General features: G+C 53.7%; 1 protein-coding gene across 17 annotated transcripts in view; it reads left to right on the top strand.

Annotated features, from left to right (window-relative positions):
• EP400 (E1A binding protein p400) overlaps window positions 1–21,357 on the top strand; it is a 76,529-nt gene that overhangs the window by 8,820 nt on the left and 46,352 nt on the right. For 6 of the 17 annotated variants that reach the window (XM_036220300.1, XM_036220292.1, XM_016145997.2 and 3 more), the window contains exons 2-10: window positions 3,605–4,959; window positions 6,284–6,394; window positions 15,259–15,349; window positions 16,845–16,952; window positions 17,465–17,850; window positions 18,739–19,029; window positions 19,732–19,917; window positions 20,130–20,270; window positions 20,755–20,833. In XM_036220300.1, coding sequence (XP_036076193.1) covers window positions 3,640–4,959; window positions 6,284–6,394; window positions 15,259–15,349; window positions 16,845–16,952; window positions 17,465–17,850; window positions 18,739–19,029; window positions 19,732–19,917; window positions 20,130–20,270; window positions 20,755–20,833 — 2,713 coding nt within the window. In that variant the 5' untranslated portion in view covers window positions 3,605–3,639. Of the gene's footprint in view, window positions 1–772; window positions 4,960–6,283; window positions 6,395–15,258; window positions 15,354–16,283; window positions 16,289–16,844; window positions 16,953–17,464; window positions 17,851–18,738; window positions 19,030–19,731; window positions 19,918–20,129; window positions 20,271–20,754; window positions 20,834–21,357 lie in introns of those variants that run through there. The other 11 variants (XM_036220297.1, XM_036220296.1, XM_036220291.1 and 8 more) reach the window with 10 other exon arrangements.

The following is a 21,357-nucleotide window of genomic DNA, read 5'->3' as shown; positions in this document are numbered from 1 at the left end:
CAGAAGTCACGAGCTTAGTGGTCCGTTCCAGCTGCTTTGAGGGATCTTCACGTAAGAGACGCGGACGTTCAGAGTAAAACGTCGTGCGGCTGTCGGGGCAGCTGCGCCGTCCGAGCGGCGCTGTGCCAGGCGTTGGGGAAACGCCGCCCTAGGAGAGCAGCGGTTGGTTTTTCTGACTGGGCCGTGAGCTCGCAGCAGCCAGACGCCGGCCTCCGGCAGTGGAGCCGGGGCCCTCCTGCCGCCCTCAGGCCCGCTCTTCCCCTCCTTCAGCCCGAGACGTTCCGCCCAGTCTCTGTCCCAGAGTGTCGTGTCATGCCGTCTTTAATGGCAGTGCCGCGTGCTGTGATTGGTGTTCGCTTTTTTCACTTAATGACATATCTGACGAAGTCTCCGCCTTCATCACACAGTCTCCATTCGGGACTTGAGCACTGGATGTTTCCGCTTATGCTTTTTACTTTTACTGCATTGTCCTATAGTGGAGATTTACGCACAATTAAAAAAAAAATAGGTGAATTTGCTTAGGAGAGATTTCCAGAAGGATTACCAGGTCAAATGTAATAGGATCAGAGGTTCTCCCCCACCCTGCTTTCCCACCACTGTCTCCCACCCTGTTGGGGACGTCGCGGCCTCGGGGCCCTTGCAGACTCTGCCCTGTCTCCCGTCAGCCGCCGGCACCCGGTCTGTGGGGGGGCTCTGGGACCCAGCGCTTCATCTGCAGGGCTCTCGTGAGCCGCAGGGGGCGCCGTGTCCGAGGGCGCGGCGGGGCCCCTCGCCCGCCGCCCTCTGCCTGCGCCTCCCGCGTTCTCCGCTCGCCCTTCTGCCGGGATTTGGGGTGAGCGGGAGCGCGTGCTGTCGTTCTGCTGGCAGGTTTTGTGTAATCGCTTCAGATATTCTTCCCAAGATATTTGGGTTTGGGTTTTGATGGTTTACTTTTGAGTTTTAGACATTTTTAAGTTGCATGCCTTCAAATTCATCTTTTCAGACATGTTACTGTTTTAAATTTAAGAAATGGAGTCCCTTTCAGAGCTTCAGTAAGTATGTACTTTTGTATTCTTAAGTTTTCCTGTTTTGATTTCTTTACATCTAGCATAAAACCTGAAATGTTATAAAAATGCATTTATTGTGGTGCATGACTCGCGATCAGAATTTTTTTCAGCATGTCGTTCAGTTGTCATGACATTTTTCCTCCTCATTCTTACCTTCCCCCCGGTGCTGTAAATTATTGTCATGTGAGAGCGTTTCTTTCTGGCCGTTGTCCTCTTATCGTTATCGTTTTCGATATTCTAGGAATGTATTCCAGGGAAGTAACTCAGATGTGCCCGATGTGTTTGCGTATTGTTTTTGTTGCATTCTCACACAAATCTCCCTCATGATGCTTACATTAAAGGGTCAGAATCAAAACCTTGTTTTGAAAGCAACAGCATACCTAAGAGTTCCCCTGCCATACTGCGCCCACAGCGCCCACCCACTCTGCCTGGCTCTCGGCTGGCAGGGCGAAGGTGGGAGTGGGCTCCTGGGCTGGGATGTGAGCACCGTTCCCCACTGAGCCTGGCTCCCCATGCACACACGTTTGCCGAAGCTTGCTCTGGTTCCGGGGCTCCGTCCTTTGAGGGCTGTCAGAGCAGAAAGTGCCTTCGCCGCCATGCACAGGGTGTGCCGATCGCCATGCCTCCGCAGCCTTCGCTGGGGCAAGCATCCGTCTGTAGCTTTCGGTTTCATACGCGTGTCTGCGGCCATTCCACCCTGAGCGCGCCCGCTCGCGTCTGATTTCATGCACGTGTGTTTCACCAGGCGCCGAGACTGTGAGATCAGTCATACGTATGTATGTTTTTACTGGGGTTCTGGGGCTGTGAGGTTATTCACACATACGTGTATTTCACCAGGGGTCTGGAGCTGTGAGAGTATTCATACATACACATGTTTGTACGGGGTCTCAGGAGAATAAGGTCACTCATACATGCGTGTATTTCACCAGGGTTCAGGACTGTGAAGTTATTCTCATATGTGAGTATTTTAACCAGAGTCCTGGCATTGAGAGGTCATTCACACGTATGTGTATGTTTCATCAGGGCACTGGCCTGTGAGGTTATGAACATTTACGTGTGTTTCACCAGGGCTTTGGACTGTGAGATCATTTACGTGTATGTGTGTTCCAACCAGGGTTTGGGACTGAAATTATTTATCTGTGTGTGTATTTCACCAGGAGCCTGGACTGTGAGATCATTCATATGTATGTGTATTTTAACCAGGGATCTGGAATTGTGAGAGTATTTACATGTGTGTGTATTTCACCAGGGTTTGAAACTGTGAGATTAATTTTACCTGTGTGTATTTTACCTTTGTAAATTTGTACCTTCTGGCTTTGACGTTTTTCTTTCCTTGTGCATTTTCTCTGGTAAGCATGGTGCCCTGAACGTGAAATGACACTCCTACTCGTCTGGGGGGGGAGCTGGTGTGCCCACTGAGAACGAGGGTTTTACACGGTGGACTGGCATTTCTAAGCCCATGACCCAGCACAGTGGGGAGCAGATGGCCCTGGGAGCTGTGGTTGTCATCCTGTTCCCAGGGGACACCGAGGCGCTAGCCAAGTCTGACGTGGGAGCGTTCTCTGTCTCACCTCAGATTTGGTGTTCCCACTCTGCCCTCTGATGTCTCCTGTCATGAAGGCTGACCTCCCTCAGCGGTGCCTTCCACTCAGCCTCCCCTTTGTCTGGTCCTAATACCGAGTCATTTTGGGGCCATGAGCCCCTTCGACGTTGTGCACCAGCCCCCAGAGTTTCCAGCCCCGATGGGTCCTCTCCTGGCTGGTCGTGTTCTCCTCTCGCTGTGCTTTCCCGAGAATGTGGAGGTGTGAGGTGTGGTCAGGTATTGTCCTGGCTCCCGTGACAGGCTGCGTGCCTCCCCAGGCCAGCTCTCTGGCCCAGGCCTGCCCCAACCCCCCGCAGGAGCACGGGGTCCGACGTGTTATGGGGGCTCCTTATATTCACAGCCGATTCACGGGGAGTTACAGTGGGGAGCCAGGCCTTCCTGAGAACCACTGGCTCTCGACAGCTTCGGCCATGGGTCTGGTGACGGAGGGATCATGGCGTATTCTTGTGCTGCACGCCTGCGTTTGGCAGCCGTCATGACCGCCTCCTGGCCCAGATGGCGGCGAGCAGGTCCCCGTCCCTCCACGTGGAGAGACAGCACACAGTCCACTACGTGTGAGAACCCAGAGAACAGCCTCTGAGCTGGGAGAAGGTGTCCAGGAAGAAACACACCGGTCACCAGCGCCTGTGCCCAGGTCACATCCTGCTTGGCTTCGAGCAGGCGATGCTAGCTGCCTCCCTGGGTAGCTGGCTGGCATCACTCACCTACTCCCGCCTGGCTGTGCCCTGGCCCGGGCACAGCAGTGACCCAGAAGGACATGTCCCTCATCTGTGCTGAAGGAGACCGTCCCCAGTGCCAGCGCGCAGCTCCTTGGGAACACGCATTTGCACCAGGTGCCAGTGGGGACGGACCTGCAGAGCATCCAGCGCTGCTGAGCGGTTCTCGTAATAGGCGGTGATCACGTGGTTGTCTGTGCTTGATTTTAAGTAACTTGATTTTAACTTTGATTTTTCAGGAGAACATTAAGTTGGATAAAAAAGGGGGGCGATAATGCACCATGGCAGCGGCCCTCAGAATGTCCAGCACCAGCTGCAGCGGTCCCGGGCCTTCGCCGGCGGCGAAGAAGAGCAGCCGGCCCGCCCAAACCCACCCCCGTCCCCCGCCACGCCCTTCGCGCCCTCGGCCAGCCCGTCGGCACCCCAGTCGCCCGGGTTCCAAGTTCAGCAGCTGATGAGCAGGAGCCCCGCGGCAGGGCCGAGCGTGAACATCGCCCTGCAGAGCGTGGGGCCAGTGGTGGGCGGGAACCCGGCGCTCACGCTCGCCCCTCTGCCGCTCCCCAGCCCCACCTCTCCGGGCTTCCAGTTCAGCGCCCAGCCGAGGCGCTTTGAGCACGGATCGCCGTCATACATCCAGGTCACCTCGCCGCTGTCCCAGCAGGTGCAGACTCAGAGCCCCACCCAGCCCAGTCCTGGGCCGGGGCCGGGCCTGCAGAGTGTGCGGCCGGGCGCCCCTGGCCCCGGCCTGAGCCTGTGCAGCGGCAGCCCCAGTGGGGGCTTCGTGGACGCCAGCGTGCTAGTGAGGCAGATCAGCCTGAGCCCGTCCGCGGGCGGCCACTTTGTGTTTCAGGAGGGCTCGGGCCTCGGGCAGATGGCCCAGGGAACCCAGGTCCCGCTGCAGCACGCAGGGGCTCCCCTTGCGGCCCGAGAACGGAGACTGTCCCAGCCCCACGCGCAGTCTGGGGGCACTGTCCACCACCTGGGGCCCCAGAGCCCCGCGGCCTCGGGCGGGGCTGGCCTGCCGCCCCTGGCCAGCCCTAGCCACATGGCTGCGGCGAGCCTGCCGCCGCAGATCAGCAGCATCATCCAGGGCCAGCTGATCCCGCAGCAGCAGGTGCTGCAGGGGCCGCCGCTGACCAGACCTCTGCTCCCCGGGGTCGGGGTCGGGGGTGTGTCAGCGTTTGGGATGGCGTCCCCGCCGCCCCCCACCAGCCCTTCCAGGACTGCGGTGCTCCCGGGCCTGTCCGGCCTTCCTCTGTCGGCCGCGGGGAGCGTGGGCGGCAGAAAGGCTCCCAAGAAGCTGGAGGAGATCCCCCCGGCCTCCCCGGAGCTGGCCCAGATGCGGAAGCAGTGCCTGGACTATCACCACCGGGAGATGGAGGCGCTGCGCGAGGCCTTCAAGGAGTACCTGATCGAGCTGTTCTTCCTGCAACACCTGCAAGGAAACATGATGGACTTCTTGGCTTTTAAGAAGAAGCACTACGCCCCACTGCAGGCTTATCTTAGGCAGAACGACCTGGACCTGGAGGAGGAGGAGGAGGAGGAGGAGGAGGAGCAGGAGGAGGAGGAGAAGTCTGAGGTTATCAATGATGAGGTGAGACGCGGCGGTGTATTGCTAGAGGGCCGTGCCGCGCAGCCGAGCCCGGGTGCGCCTCACATGTGGTTCCATCAGGCTGTGACCGGGAGGCGAATGGAAGGTGGACTTTGCTGCTGTGGTCCGTGGGGGCGGGTGCAGACCCCGTGCTGCCAGTTAGAGCAGGGCCCCTCCAGGTCGGAGAGCCGGCCTGGGTGCCCCAGCCTGGTCCCCGGGGTGCAGGTGCTGGAGCCAAAGGCACACGCCCTCCGGCTGGCTTTGCAGCTTTCACATTTCGCCTGTAGCGGTCCACCCAGTAAAACACCATGAACGTGGTTTTTCAACAGGGGACTTAAATATACATAAATATTTAGTTTTGAGATCATATTTTAAACTCACAGTTATACAAGTACTTACTGAGTGATATTCCAGTTAGATTCATTTTTAGATAATGACATTTTTGGGTGCCTGGAATGGTGCTTAATAATCACCCAGTTGAGACTTTTTCCTAACCCTTTATTTGCACTTCTCAAAAAAGAAGCTAATCACAGCAGGGCAGTAGTGAGGGGGACTGTCACGCACTGTATTTGTGCCTTTGTGTTGTGTAGTGTGCACTATGTCGGTTGAGCTGACTTTGTTTTATGATACAGCTAAAACAATTTGAATCTTTGTCACTCTTCTCCTGCAAAGAAATCAGCCTTTGGTGAACAAAAACTGGTCTCTTTGCTCAGCCGTCCCCATTGATATTTATGGACGTATCTGTGTGGCTTTGCCATTTTGTGTTTAACACCCTTTCCAGAATGGACCATTTTTATTTTCCAAAAGGTTTATGTGATTAAGGATTTCACCTCTGTGAAACAGTGAAATTCAATTCTCTTTATGTTTGTACACCAATGTTGTCTGTAGGCTCAATCCCCCTTATCTGTGCTCATGAAGAAAAATAAGTCCCTTTTTATAACTTCTTGTCAAAATAGACTTTGGCCATTCTGACCTCCACACGGTGGGCGATGGAGTGGCTGCCGTGCCGCGGCTGGCGAGGTCGTCAGGGCCTCGCTCCTGAAGGCTGTCTGCCGTCCCCACTTTTTAGAATGTGAAGTTGCAGAATCTGAGGATGTTGCACCTGTGGGTTAAATTGGAGTTCCTGCAAGATCTGCAGTTGAGTTAGATTGTTATGTTATAAATCTTTCATAAATCAGTTTGTTGTCCTTTTACAGGATCTGATGCAAAAACATTCCATTTTAAACACCAGACATCATCAGTGAGATATCAGCAATAAAATTCTAACGAAGTTTTGCGCAGTCTTAAAAATTATGTTGCCTTTTTTTCTCAAAATATTTCCTCTCAGGTAAAGGTTGTGACAGGAAAGGATGGGCAGACTGGTACTCCCGTTGCTATAGCAACCCAGCTTCCTCCAAATGTTTCTGCTGCTTTTTCATCCCAGCAGCAACCGTTTCAGGTACTTTTCGATGGTTCTCAAATGTAGTCTCATCCCAAACTTTTCCTTCATCCAGGTATTTTAACCTTCAATTACTATTTGCTCTTCAACATTTTTTTCCAGAGCCCATCCTTATTTAAAAAAAATAAAGACGTCTTCCTGCATATAGAATTACAAAATTAAATTGCATGAGTAAATAAATACCCAGCTCTCAATGCATCACTTTTTTGTATTGCCCTGTAATGCAGTTGTAGCGTCAGCATGCATGTCATCGAATCCTCACAGTCCTGTCCGGTGTATGCCCAGGGTTCCTTGTGTGCTGTGTTTAAATGTTGGTTCTTTCTTTTGTCTTCTCTCTGTAATTTTGAGAACAGTGCGAAACAGAAAGAAAAAGCTTTAGGGAGATGATAACTTGACATCTTCTGTAGCTAGAAGAAACATTGGCATTAAACACACCTGAAATCACCAGGGCCTCAGGCTTCTAAATGGATGTTAATTGAATGCAAACTGATTTTTTTTTTTTAATTAAATCACTTTGTGTTCCATTAGTAACACCAAGGACCGAAAAGTACAGGCCAGATTCTAGTAGTTTTTGGAATCGATTGTGCTGGGTTCTGAGAGCAGTTTCATCTTGGTGGTGATGTTTTAATTTTTTTAGTTTTGATATCATTTCAAACGTATATACAAGTTGCAGTAACACTAGAGAGCTCCCCCATGTCCTTGGCCCAGGTCGCCAGTCGTTAACTTCAGCCGCATGTGCATTGCTGTCGTTCTCGCATACACGTGCACACACATTCCCCTCAGCTGTCTGAGCGTGCATCGCACACATCCTGTCGTGCACGTACGCCACCCCTAAGTGCTTCAGCGCGTCGCAGCTAAGAGCGCTGTCTGCCCTGGCCACAGCACAGCGTTCACGTCAGGCGGCTTTGCGGAGATACAGGCCTGCGACCACGCCCAGCTCAGAGGCAGGCGTCGCTGCCTGTCCAGGCGACGTCCCAGGGGTGCTGGATCGCCCACCGCGTTTAGTCGTCATGCCTCTTCGGTCTGCCTTCGTCTCGGCCGGCCCCTTAGGACGTCCACGTTTTTGAGGAGTCCAGGCCAGTTCTGCAGACTGCCCTTCGCTGTGGCATCGTGTGTTGCTCGCTTGTGTCTGGTGCAGATCGTGCATCTTGGAGAGGAATACCGCAGGAGTGATGCCGTGGCCATCGATGCTGCGGACATGACGTCAGCTAGTCCCCTAGCCGGCCCACCGGGCTTTTCCAGTGTAAGGTTATTACTTTCGGTTGGGCGGACAGTGAGTAATCTGGGAAAGATACTTTGAGGTCCAGCTGTGTCATCTCTTCCGCGTGCGCTCACAGCACCCTGCTGCCCTGATGCGCTTCCTCTTCCATTTATGAATTTGTATGTGGTTCTTATGTTAATTAGTGGCTTATAAATGTCACCAATGGCATTTACTTGTTCATTTAAACTTAATTAATTCAGTATAGCTTACTCTTTTCGGTCTGTGGTTCCACGAGTTTCGACAAACACACAGTCGAGAGAATGAGAGGACCACCATGGTCAGGAATCAAGGCCTGCTGTCGCCTCCCAGGTGTCTGGCCCCTCTCATGCCTCTGTGGTCGCATCTCACCCTCCCTTAACCTCTGTCTCCATCCCCGATCTTGCCTTTTCCAGCATAAAACGTAAATGGAGTCATGCACTATGTTGCCCTTCGATCCGGGTGCTCACAGTGGGCTCCGTGTGTTGGAGGCTCACGCACGCGGCAGCACGCACCAGAGCTGTTTGCCGGGGGCGCCTCCATCACACGCATGTTCCCAGCTCACCCATTCACCCTTCAAGGACATTCGGGTCGCTTCTGGTTTGGGGCTCTTAAGAATAAAGTTGCTGTGAACGTTCACATACAGCTTTTTGTGTGAACACAGGCCCTCTCGTGTGCGTGAAGGCCTGGGAGGCAGGTCGCTGGGTTGCCTGCCAACCGAAGGCTCGACTCCGTGGAGCCCGCTAACCCCCCACGGTGGCTCTGCCACACCCGCGCCCTCTCCAGCACGCGGTACGGCTGCGGTCACTCTGACCTGTGTGGGAGTGTCAGTTTGCGGAGCCAGAGACTCGTGGCGATACGTAGTTTTCATGTGTTCGTTTGACATCAGCGTGTCAGCTTTGGGGGAGTATCTGTTCGTCCTTTTCACCCATCCTTTTCCTTGAGCCAATTATTTCATTGTTGCATTTGAGAGTCCTGCAGCATTTGGATATAGGTTTTTGGCATATAAATTTGCAAATTTTTTTCCTATTCTGTGGCTTATCTTTTTCTTAATACTATTTTTTTTCATAGAGCAAAAGTTTTAAGTGTTGATGTAGTCTTTCAATCAGTTTTTTTCTGTTTTTGGATTGTGCTTTTGACATCATATCTAAGAACTGTGCTCAACCCAAGGTCACAAAAATTTTTTGTTTTCTTCTGTAAGTTGTATAGTTTCATGCTTTGCATTTTGATCTGTGATCCATTTTGAAGTTTTGTGATGTGGCTAGCATATGTTCATTTCTTTGCATATCAATATCCAATTGTTCCTGTGCCATTTCTCAAAAAGATCGCATATGTTGAATTGACTTTGCGAGTTTGCCAGTAATCAGTTGGTCCTACGTGTGTGGGTCTGCTTCTACCCTTGATCTTAGCCAAAAGGCTGAGAAGCGATGTGGGTCTGTTTCGAGACTCTCTTCCTTCTCATATTTTGCAAGTTTGCCAGTAATCAGATGGTCCTACAGTGCGGGTCTACTTCTAGATACTTCCCTCTCATTCACCCGCCTGGCTGTCTTTTTCCTAGTGCCACAGTCTTGACTACTGTAGTTTTGTCGTAAGTTTTGAAGTCAGGCAGCATGAGTTCTTTAACTCCGTTGTTTTTTTTTTCTTTCCAAAATCGGTTAGGTCATTCTAGATTCTTTCCATATCTACAATATCTACAAAACATCCTGCTAAGATTTTGACTGGAATTGCATTGAATCTGTTGACCAGTTTGGGGAGAAGTAATATCTTGACAATATTGCATCTTCCAGTCCAGGGATATGGTACATCTCTACATTTATTTGGGTCTTCCTTGATTTCTTTCTTCAGTGTTTTGTACTTTTAAGCATCCCAATTCTATATGTGTTTTGTAAAATTTATGCCTACGTATTCCATTTTTTCTATGGTATTGTAAATGGTACCTAAGAGTTATAATTCATTGCAGGTATATAGGAATTACAGTTGATTATTTGAACCTGTATTTTGCAAACTTGCTAAACTCATTTATTAGTTTCAGGAGCTTTTTTGTAGATTCCATGGGATTTTATACAGAGAGAATCATGTCTGCAAAGAAAGCAAGATTTATTTTTTTCTTCTCCGCATGTTTCGTTAATTTCTTTTCCTCGCCTTATTGCGTTGGCGAAGATCAGACGAGGAGCAGGGAGAACATTCTCACCTTCTTCCCGGCCTCAGTGGGAAAAGGTCAGGTGTGGCGTCAGCTGTAGGTTTTGTAGATGTCATTTATCAAAGGCGAGGGAAAGTCCTTTAATCCTAGCATTTATCATGAATGGATGTCGAATTTTGTCAAATGCTTTTTCTCCATTTATACAGCGTATGATCGTGTGATGCTTTTCTTCTTTGGTCCGTAAGCGTGGCTTATAAGCAGGGAGTGCGCACACCTTGAGTGCGACGGTGCGTTGAGTTCGGCGCGTGCCATGGAACCCACGTGCCTGTCACGATCTCCACTCCTGTGACGTCCCCTCGTTTCCCCTGCTAGTCATCTGCTGCCCAGCCTCCCCCATCCACCGTTTCTGATGCTCCGTTTTCTGTAATTTGGCCACTTGGAGCCCCTCCAGGCTGGCCGTCATGTGCTTTTGACACTTCTGCCCCAAGACACCCGCCGAGTGTTTCCTGGCCTTCTGGCACAAGGCGCTCAGGGCTCATCAAGCACACCCTCACCCAGCGCAGGGAGTGGGCGTTGCTCCAGGGGTCCGGTTCCTTTCAGTGGGGGACACTAACTTGACCCAGGTGCTTGGGTGCTTCTGGGCATGAGTTTGATACAGTCGAAGGGAAGATTTGTTAAACGGGAGATCGTCAGTTGATTAGTGGGGCCTCTTGCCCATTGATGTGCAGGGGAACGCAGGACAGTGGTACACGTGTAGCCTGCATGGGCCAATGTCCGCGGTAGGACAGTGGGGCAGTGGAAGCTAGACTCATGAGGATGCGCGCTGTCCTGTGACGGTCACACTCGCTGCATCGCTGGGAACCACCTGGGACAGCCCTTGATGTGGATCAGTGGGGCTGGCGTCTGCCGGAGTGTGGCGGGGGGCACTTGGAAATGGGCATGGCTGGAGAAGGTGGGCATGGGCAGGCCTTCTGCCCACTCCAAGGGCACCCTTCGGTTCATGTGCCAGAACACACCCGCAGTAGTGTCCTAGAAGTACGGTCTGGAATAACCCCAAACCGGGAAGAACCGAAATGTCCCCAGCCGCAGCCTGCTCGGTGATGGGTGGGAATGAGTCGCTGCACGTGTGGCCGGGGGCTGGTCTCAGCAGCGCCCTGTGCCTCGGGGGGCTTACAGGGGAGCACAGGTGCGGAGTTCCTTCAGCGACTGTTCACTGGTTAGTGGGACCGAACAAGCCGCCGTGTGAGGCCGCTACAGGGAAGGTCACAGAGGTCAGGTAGCTGGTACGCTGGCAGGGAGGGGACGCCTCCATGGTGTGCGCGCGGGGTTCCGGGCGCGAAAGAAGCACTTGACTTTAGCCTTGGGACGAGTCCATGGTGACCTCTGGGTTATTACTCTTCTAAACCGCACGTGTAAGTTTTTCCGCTTTCCTTCTCAGTATTTTAATACGAAAATTTTCAAACAAAAGTTGAACAGACTGCTCAGTGAACACTCATATTCCAGCACTTAAATTCTGATTCACCTTACTATGCTATAAAAGTCACATACGTATGTTAATAATTTGTTTTGTATATGTGATATATCTCAAAAAATGTTTAAGAGATGAAAAGAGGAATTGCCGCTTTCTGAGGCAAATATTAGTGGCTGCCAAAGGAAATAGGAAACGGAGGGACTGTTAAAGACTTGAACTGTAAAACATGCCCTTCGTTTTCTTGGGAAAAACCTCAGTGTGGTTGCGATGTTTCCAACTGATTTGTACAATTTTTACTGGAACTCAGGGAATCAGTCCAGAGCTCTCTGTGCTGCATGGGCATCCATTTCTGTCTGCTTCCAGAAGACTTCAAGGCAGCAGCATTGCGTGCAGAGGTGCTGTGTGACAAATAATACATATACACACACGCACGTACACACATTTACGTATGAAAAAGAACCATTCTAAGTAGAGAGTATCTTTCAGTCAATTTTCTGTTAGAGAAAATGAATAATTGCTCATGATTTCCATCATCCTAACAATCAACATAGTGTATTTACACTCTTTAAAATTTCATTTAACGAACTCTTTATGTTTTACACTTTTAATAATTCTCATTTTAACAGCTCTTAATACTCCCATCACTTTGAGGAACTATAATTCATTTAAACTATTTTTCTAATTTTAGGTTATGTCCTATTTAGAAAAGATTAGGAGCGGCATCAGTGAATGAAGAAAGTCTGTTTAAGGTGTTCACTGTACATTGTCACTTTGTTTTTAGCTAGAAGTGGTGCTAGAAATATGTAAGTGCTCCCAGTTTTGTTATACCCTTGCCAGCACTGTTAAGCATTCTTAAAAGTTTAAGAGTGAATTTTGTTATTTGCAAGCAATTACAGGATTTTTATAATAAACTGATCTGTTGCTAGGTATGCTCTAGCAACGAATTCGAGAGTTCTCTGCGTCTTGATTTTCTGCTTTCAGAAAGCGTTGAGGCTCCAGAGTGCAGTTGTTGTATGCGAAGCGACACTGTTTTATTACACTTACTTAGATCTTTAAAAACCATCCTAATTGGAGATTATTTTTCAGTGATTATGACGTTAGGAAGAATAATTAAATAGTTCTGTAACCATGCCCCGACTATTGTTTTCGAGTTCTTACACGGGTTCACGTTTCTACGTGTGCCACTAGGTGTAGGTGTGACGTGGCGGTTCAGCTTGCCAGAACAGGCGTACTTTCACGCAGGCAAGCGTGAGCACACTGTGCTTTCCTCCGTTCCCTGGACCCAAGATTCGTCCGGGGGAGACTACTTCTAGAAGCTCGACTTGAGAGGCCTGATGCCTTGGCCCAGTCGGTCCTGCGGCGCTCGGGGGGTCACCGTCCCTCAGCCCCGAGCACCGGCCTCAGGAGCACCACAGTTCCAGGTAGCTTACAGTCTGTGCGCTTCCTTAAATTGGGCGACAGTGCGCCCCAAGTCACTGCCAGCTGCAGCCGCTGGTCTTGATTCTCCCTCCAGGGCACGTCAGCCTGGCCTCCTCTCAGGTGGCAGACGGGCCGGGGGTCTTCTGTGAGCCACGTCTCCAGTTCCTTCAGGTGTTTTTCTCGATGTCGTTTTTCAACGCCCTGTAAATTTTATCATCTTTAGTGGGTAAAGTTCACTTTGACGTTGTCTGTTTTAAAACAGAAAGCCAGAATTCAGTTCCCATCTCAGAGCATCCCTTTTCGCTATGAGAATGCTTTTTCTTTTTAAAAAGTTCTGATAAGTGATTTAATTAAAATTAAGTTCATATTTTAAAGTAAGCAGTATCTTTCCCAATAAAATGGTTGTAAAGGTAGTATAAGATAAAACTAAAAGTCGTTCTGAAAACCAAGAGAGGGCAGTGAGGAAGTCAGAGGAGAGGTCGGCCTTTTGGAGAAGGGTTTATTTTGATGAAGTCCACGTTATCCATTCTTCCACATGGATCTCCAGTCCTGCAGCACCATCTTGTGGAAAAGACTCCTCGTTCCCGTGGGTCGCCCCCAAGCCGGTAGGAGCGGACCCCTGGCATCCGCCTCGGGGCTCCCTGTGCCGTGCTTTCCGCCCATCCTGCAGCCGCTCTGCTCCGTCTGGGCCGCCAGAGTCTCCAGCGAGTCTCCAGGTCCAGGCCACCTCTTGCTGTCTCTCAGGACGTTTCCGTCCACTGACTCTGCGTCCCCGCTCTGCTGTTCGGCCTCGCCAATGCATTCATTCCATTTCAGGCGTTTTCCAGTTCTGGAGTCTTCATTTGGTTTGCTCTTTGAATGGTTCCCTTTTTTCTGTCCTTCATTAAACGTTTTCTTCCTGTCCCCGGCACCCCTCCGAGACGCCGCTGCCAGGTCCGGCGGGGTCGCTGGGGCTGGTGTCCCCTGATGCTTTCCCGAGTGCGGCTCATGTTTTCTGCTTCGCGTTTTGGAGGAACGTTGCATTGGGGTCCGAATGCTGGGAACGATGGCTTCTCTTTCCTGCTTCTGAAGAGTTGGGACGGTTTCGCTCTCACCGTTAGTTAACGTGATCGAATCGGAACCGTACACTCTGTCCCCTGAGCGTGGGCACCTGAGACCTCGGTGTGGTCGTGGCTGTGCTTAGGGTCTGCGTGTCTGCGTGCCTCGGGGCCGCCGCGCTGGGGCCGGGAGCTCAGGCCTCGCATCTCCCGCCGCCTCCTGTGCCATCCCCTCCCTCGCCCCCCTGGTGCCTCCCGCTCCCGGCCCAGAGCTCCGCAGGCCAGTGGGCTGTGTCTGGCCCGGTCCCGTGTCTGCCTGCCTCGTTGTCACGTTTCGTCTGGAGTGTACATGAATCTGGAGTGTTTGGTCCAATAGGAAGTACTTGGCCACTACTGGACGCAGAGCCCTTTATATCCGCTTCTTCCATTAAAAAACAAAAACCCTTCTCTTGATTATATAAGTAATACACGTTCGTTGTAAATGTTTGGAAAATTTAGAAAAGTGCGCACACACATTATTATAAACTTCCTGTAAGCCTGTCCCCAGAGGTAACCGCTGTTCACATACTGTCTGTTCCTCAAATCGTTCTTTCCTGTCCTCCCCCCTCCACCCACCTCTCCATCCCCTCCTTCCTCACGTCTTCGTGAAAAGTAAACGCTGCTCATTGTCCCTTCCCACTGCTCCGAAGCTTCTCGGTCGTGAGGCAGCAGGGAGCCTGCCGCGTGGCCGGCACTGGCACGCAGTGTCCCTTCCCAGGGCTCCGAGGGTCAGCGTCCTCCTCGGGGAATGGCGACTTTGCTTAGGCACCTGTAACTGTGCATTTAAAGTGTCTCGCTAAGTAGACATAATTGAATCATTCAAAAATTAGCAACTGGCGATAGTTAAACATCACCCGTAGTGTTTCGTGTCCCCACAAGGACGGTGCAGGGTGGCCCAACAGCTCGTTTCCGTCTTGGTCAGTAGCTTTTTATTCGCATATTTAAAGTGACCTCTGTCCATTTCACACACTGTATGCATCAGGTAGGGTGGTAGCTGTCCAAATGCCATTTGGAAGTTCCAGTCAGACTGTTATCACTTGGCAGTTTGGTGCCGTTTCCCAGGAGGAAAACAGTGTCAGCCTTTGTTATGACTCAGCTTTGGTTTTTGGGGGGACGAGTGGTGACGGGCAGTGTGACTGGCCAGGGCGGCTAAGCTGTAGTCTCATGTCTCAGGCTAATGCTGCCCGCAGTTCCCCTCGGGCTGCTTGCTGTTCTGTGTACAAAAGCCATTTTGTTTCTGAAGGACTAGATATGCATTGATCTGAAATTCCACTTAAAACCAGAATAATACACCTTTTACAAGTCCTTTTTTTCCTTCCAGAGGTAAGTTAGAACTTTAATTTACCACATATGTAAGTGATACATTGCGTGTGCATACTTAAATACGTTGGGTAGATGATATTTCTCTTACCGAGAAGGGATGAGGTCAATGTTTGGGATAATAATGATAGTTGTAGTTTTAGTCATTCTTCTGAGGCACTTAAATTATCAAAATCTCATTCTTTAATTTTTTTTTTCCAGCAGCAAGCCCTCGCAGGGACCCTGGTGTCAGGGGCTGGCAGTTCCATAGAAACGGACCCCTTTAAGAGGCAGCAAGCAGGACCCCCGGCAGGTATGTCACAGAGCCCAGGCCCAGGGGGCCTCAGGACCCAGCCAGCCTCTCAGTGTGGGGTACAGCGCCGTGGCCCGTGTTTCTCAGGCGTGAGGGCTGAAGAACTTAGCTTTGCTTAGTTTCTTTCCACTTGAAAGTTAGTTTTTCCTTTGGTGAGTATCAGTTAACGAGGTGTTTCCGTGAGTGCTCCCGTGTACCGAAGGTGGGGGTTCGAAGGTGGGGTTCGTCGGTCTGGCAGGGGCACTCCATTCTGGTTTTCTGAGTGCATTTCTAGCCTCCGAGTCCTCAGGATACGACTTGATGCAAAACCGCTAGCTTTTTCAAGGTGTCATTCATTTTTTCAAACTGAATTTTTTTCTTCAAATGCTAAACAATCCACATTTTATCTAAAATTTTAAAACAGTTCCAGGGGTGTAACTTCAGTCTACTTGTGGCGAGGTGTTTCCTGCCCGCTCTGTAGCCAGAGGTAGTGCCGTCGAGGATTGTATATTTTGACAGAATTCTTCTGTCCACACAAGTGTTGTCACCCCACGTGCCATTCTGGAAACGTGGGCTTGGAGCATGTGTGTGCACTGTTACGGCTCAGTACGAACTTGCCTGGCCATCTTCCCTGGCCATTGGCCGCGTTCTCCACCCCTCGCCCCCCACACACATGTCCACGTTTTTTTTTGTTGTTTTTTGTTTTTTTTTGATGGCTGCATAGTCCTCTTGTGCTGGGGCATTTCCTTTTTTATTCATTAGACCTTTGTGGTGTGTGTTTATTAGTACCACCTTTTTTCTATTATAATCAACACAAGATTGCACATCTGGTCTTATACTTTTTTCCTACATGTTCATTAACATAGCTAAAGGAGAAACCAGAGAGAAAATTGCTAGATCAGAGCGTACGTACAGCTAAGTGTTGGTGCTGCTGAATTACCCTCCAAAAGCAAAGGGCCAGTTTCCACTCCCGTCAGCCGTTTCTGGTTCTCGCACATTTTGGCTGTTTTATTAAGTGTGATCAATCTTTTTAATCTTTACACATAAGATGGGTGAAAAACTAAATCCTGTGGATTTCTTTCAGCAAGCTTGCACAGTACGTTCTCATGTTTGTGGACCGGTGTGGGTCCGCCCCTCTGCCAGCTGTCCGCGCCCTTTGCCCACTCTGGGCGCCGATGCCCCCGCCGGTCCGGCAGGGTCCCCGGTCCGGGCGCCGATGCCCCCGCCGCTCCGGCGGGGTCCCCGGCGCCGAGCCAGGCGCCCTCGCCGTTGCGCGTGCTGCACGTGCCGTCGCTCAGGCCGTGGCTTGCCCTCGGCCTCTCGTGATGCCTCCTCTTACGTGTGCAAGCATTCAGTGAAGAATTATTTCGCTAATCTTTTATGACTTCTGGATTTGGGTTCATGCCTAGAAAGGCCTCCCTGTTCAAATATTATAAAAACACTTACACGTTTTTTTCTACTACTTCTGTGGTTTCATTTTTACATCAAACTGCACCTTTTCTGAAAATTATTCTAGAGCAGTCTAAGCGACCTCGACTTGAAGTGGGTCACCAAGGGGTAGTTTTCCAGCACCCAGGGGTGAATACAGGAGTTCCTCTCCAGCAGTTAATGCCGACAGTTCAAGGTAAGACCCAGCGCCAGACCCGGCCGTGTGGCTCCGGAGGTGCAGAGAGCACCCGGTGCCGCCTGCCTGGAGCACGTGCAGTCGCGCCGGCATGTGTGGCGCGGCTTCCAAAATCGGGGTGTCCCCGAGCCACAGTTAATACAGTGTGAAGAACCCCCAGAGACCAGTTTTTGCCCCTTCAGCAGAGCCGCACGTGTCCGTGTCCTTGAGCTTCTCTGCAGTTTCCGTTTGTGTGTGTTTCTTGGTGGCCGCTGCGGCAGGAGCCTGTGGGTGTTCACTACCGCTGTCTGATGCTAACCCGCAGAGGTCACGCGCCTCCTTTCCTCTGTCCTGTGCCCGTGTACAACATTAGAGCTGATATAACTGGAATCTCTCGCCAGTTAAACTTCCCGTTCGCGTGCACGATGGCTGAGCAGTGGGTCTGTGGCAGGCACTGGGGCGCGCGGTCTGGCTCTGGCGGACGGATGCGCCTGAGCCCCCGAGTCAGTGCTGCGGGTCTTCCTGTCTTACAGGAGGGATGCCGCCCGCCCCGCACGCCACTCAGCTCTCGGGCCAGAAGCAGAGCCAGCAGCAGTACGACCCGTCCACGGGGCCCCCGGTGCAGAACGCCGCCAGCCTGCACACACCGCCACCGCAGCTCCCCGGCAGGCTGCCCCCCGCCAGCCTCCCCGCCGCGCCGCTGCCGCCGGCGCTGCAGTTTCCACAGCAGCCACAGATGGTGGAGCCGCAGCCGCAGCTCCAGATGCCCGTGAAGACGCAGCAGGCGAACGCCCCAGCCCCGGGGCCCCCCGCTAGCCAGCATCCCGCGCCTGCCCCGCAGCCCACACAGCTGGCCCTGCACGGCCCGGTGCCCGGGAAGGCACAGATGCCCGCCCCTCCGCTGCCGTCCCAGCCGCAGGTACTCTGGACCCATGTGCTCTGTCCCTGAGGGATGGAGGAGGGTCGAGCCGCGGGTAGCAGGAGGGCACGTGCGCTGCTCCTGGCAGCCCGCTGGCCCGCGTGGCTCAGCAGTCACAGCATGGTTCTGCTTGGCTCTGTAGTTGTAGTTGTTGTTGCTGGATTATCCAAAAATAGCACGGTTCTCGTCGCAGCTCTGCGGCTGCAGATGAGAGCAGCCCCGGGGCCGCAGGGACGGCCACGTGTGGCCGGTGGAACTCTCTTCCCACGCGCGTGCAGCCGGCCGGTTGGCCAGCCCCCAGGTAGGAGGAGACAGAAGCCACACGCCACAGAAGGCATCCCCGGCTCCTGGCTGTGTCCTGCACATTCCAGGTCACGAAGGGGCTGCCTTTTGCGCCATCTGTCTCCTTCCCCATGAGTAGCGCTCTGTCCGTGTGTGGGATGGCGCCCTTAGTTGTGCTCCAAGCTCGGACAGCACAGCCCGCCTGCCACCGGAGGGCCGCTGGGTCGCATTTCCCTTTAGAGGAAAGCCGCACGATGAGCATTCGGTGCTTGCCGGTTAGGGAGCAGCTTGTGCAATCAACGCGCATAAAACTGTTCACAAACAGAAGAGAAGAGGTTGGGAAAAGCAAAACAGGAGGTGGCACGTGGAGACGCAGTGCGCGGTGCAGTCCCGCGTGGTTCGTGGGGCGAAAGGGTCTGTTCGTAGTGGGCGTGGTTTAGTTCGCGGCGCCATGCTCTGCAGGCGCGGTCACGTGCTTGTTGCGTTGCTGTGGGGTGGGAGCCCCTGGTGCTGTCTCCTCTGCTGGTGATGCCGTCTCTGGCGTTCGGGGCTGTGAGCGGAGTTGGAGTCTTGTCTTTACCTGCGCGCCTGTTTTCTGCCCGCTAGACGGTGGCGCCCACGAGACCGCCTGCTGACCCCGGGCAGCCCTGTCCGCGGCCCCAGCCCGGCTCCGCCTCGTCCATGGCTCCCACCAGTGGCTCAGGCCCAGGACCCTTGCCCGCCCGAGCCTCCCCAGTGAACAGACCCTCCTCAGCAGCCAACAAGTCGCTATCTCCAGTCACCTCCCGGTCCCCAGGGGCAGCCGTGGCGGTCTCTGTGAAGCCACAGAGCCCAGCTCAGAATGCCGCCCCGCCCCAAGACAGTTCTCAGGAGAAGCTGGCGGAGCAGATAGCGCTGGTAAGGAGACTGGCCGCCTCGCGAGTGGTGCCGGGCCTCTGCTTTCATCTCAGGTGGTGGCAGTCGACGGCTGCACCCTGGCAATAAGGGTGGTTGGCACCTTTGTGACCAGTGACAATCAAGATTGAAACCAAGTGTTTTGACCTGTCCGGGAGGAGGGAGGCTGCTGGGGAGTCTTTTTGTGCTGAAGTCAGCGGTCTGGGCCGCTGTCACCTGTCGCGAGGCTGGGGGCAGCACTCAGAGCCCCAGCCGTTGATGGTGCCGGGCTCGCTGATGGCGCCTGCTGCTGGTCTGGGAATTGAGCACTTACTCTGTTCCGCTTCGCAAGGGGAGTTAAACCCAACTAAGTGGGGCCGGGAAAACTCCGCGCTTCCTGTCCCGGATTTAATCTCGTGATCGCGTGTGGCCAGTCTCATTCGATCTGTCTCCCCTTCCCCATGGGCTCAAAGCAGATTCCAGGCTTGTCCCCCGTGTCAGCAGCCCAGCATGGGCATGGGTCCTGATCTCTGCCCGCGGGCCTGAGACGGGCGGGCCTGTCGCTTCGCTTCTCAGGCCTCGGGGAGAGTCGCCCGCCCGTTCCCTCTGACCTCTGTGTGCAAGGCCTGTCTTTGTTACCGAGACCATCACCCGGCAGGGTCTCAGGGACTTGGGGTCTGCGTTAGTGGAACACACCTCATGACCAGGGGCCACCCCACCCCGCAGGAAAACCAGACGCACCAGCGCATCGCCGAGCTGCGGAAGGCAGGCCTGTGGTCCCCGAGGCGGCTGCCCAAGCTGCAGGAGGCCCCGCGGCCCCGGGCGCACTGGGACTACCTGCTGGAGGAGATGCAGTGGATGGCCACCGACTTCGCCCAGGAGAGGAGGTGGAAGGTGGCTGCGGCCAAGAAGGTGGGTTGGCGCCGCGGGAGCCGTGGCGCTCGGTGCGCTGAGGTGTCGGGAGGTGGTGTCCCAGCCCAGCTGGCCATACGTAGGCCCTCGGAGTGGCCGGGCTGCCTCCCAGGGAATCACATGGAGTCAGGGGCCGCGGACTCTGTGAGACACTGTTGTTTCTGTAGAGTGACACAGAGTACAACCTGACGTTCTCGAACTTGGGTTGCTAGCTCGTCAGGACGGTCGCGCGCCATCACGAGGAGAAGCAGCAGCGGGAGGAACGGGGCCGGAGAGACGAGCAGAACCGCTTGAGACGCATAGCTGCCTCGGCTGCCAGAGAGATAGAGTGTTTTTGGTCCAACATTGAACAGGTAGGTAGACGCCGATGTTTTCGTGGGGCCCTGACAGCCAGGGCGTCGGGGCTGCCGCGGTGCCGCCCGGGCAGGTGCACCGAGCCGGGCCCCGTGGCGCCGCCACCCGCGCCTTCTGGAGGCCGGCTCCTCGGGGGCGGGGTGCTGCTCTTTCTGTTCGTGCGTAGACACGTGCGCTGCCTCTTCCGTGCGCCCGAGGCCCCTCAGCTCCGCCGGGGTCAGCGGGCGGCTGGGGGAGCCTGCCTCTGGGAGGCGCCTGCCTCTCGCTTCGTATTTTTAAAAAACTCTCATTTCACCACCAGCTAGCGCCGGGGCGGGACGTGGTTAAACGGGAGTGTGGGGGGAGCGTTAGGCGTGCAGTGAACGGCACTGTGGGGGGAGCGTTTCCTCTCGGAGCCGCTGGAGCGAGGGGGAGGCAGGCGTGACGTCCTGCATGCGGGTGCACCCGCCGCGACAGGCTTCTTCCTCTGCTGCTTCGTATCAGGTTGTGGAGATAAAGCTGCAAGTGGAATTAGAAGAGAAGAGGAAAAAGGCTTTAAATTTACAGAAAGTTTCCAGAAAAGGTACGGTACTTTAAAGAAAGGCTTACTTTTTGGGCTTGTACTTGGTTCTGAGTCCCTGCTCGGCGGGCACATCGACAGGCTGGCTTCAGGAGCCGCCCGGGACAGCCACTTGCTCACCAGCGTGTGACGTGTGGTCGGTGTGCTGGTGGCAGCGTCTCTCCCAGTGTGCCACCCTGGCTGGGCACTTCCGCTCTGAGCTGCTAGAGTCGAGGCCGGTCCCTGGACGGGGACTTGGGCTGCCCGAGGCGTGTGGCTGGTACGTGGCCTCATGGAACTTCGCGGTTGCTGCTGGTCACTAGTGTGGGCGTGGTGCCCAGTGTCCCTGGGGGTGGCACATCGTGCCTCCCAGCTCATGGGCGCAGAGACTGACGTGGAGAGGGGGTGGCCACTGAGGCCACAGTCTTAAGGCCAGACGTGTCGTGAGGCGGACGCCGCGCCGGCAGCTAGCTCATTCGCGCCGGCTCAGGACCGCCTGGGCCACTGCGGGGCCGGCAGTGCTGAGAGCCACCCGCGTGCTTGGGGCG

This window comes from Rousettus aegyptiacus, unplaced genomic scaffold (assembly GCF_014176215.1).
Source record: "Rousettus aegyptiacus isolate mRouAeg1 unplaced genomic scaffold, mRouAeg1.p scaffold_m13_p_5, whole genome shotgun sequence".
NCBI classification, from domain to species: Eukaryota; Metazoa; Chordata; class Mammalia; order Chiroptera; family Pteropodidae; genus Rousettus; species Rousettus aegyptiacus.
This window is presented reverse-complemented; position numbering and strand designations above follow the sequence as displayed.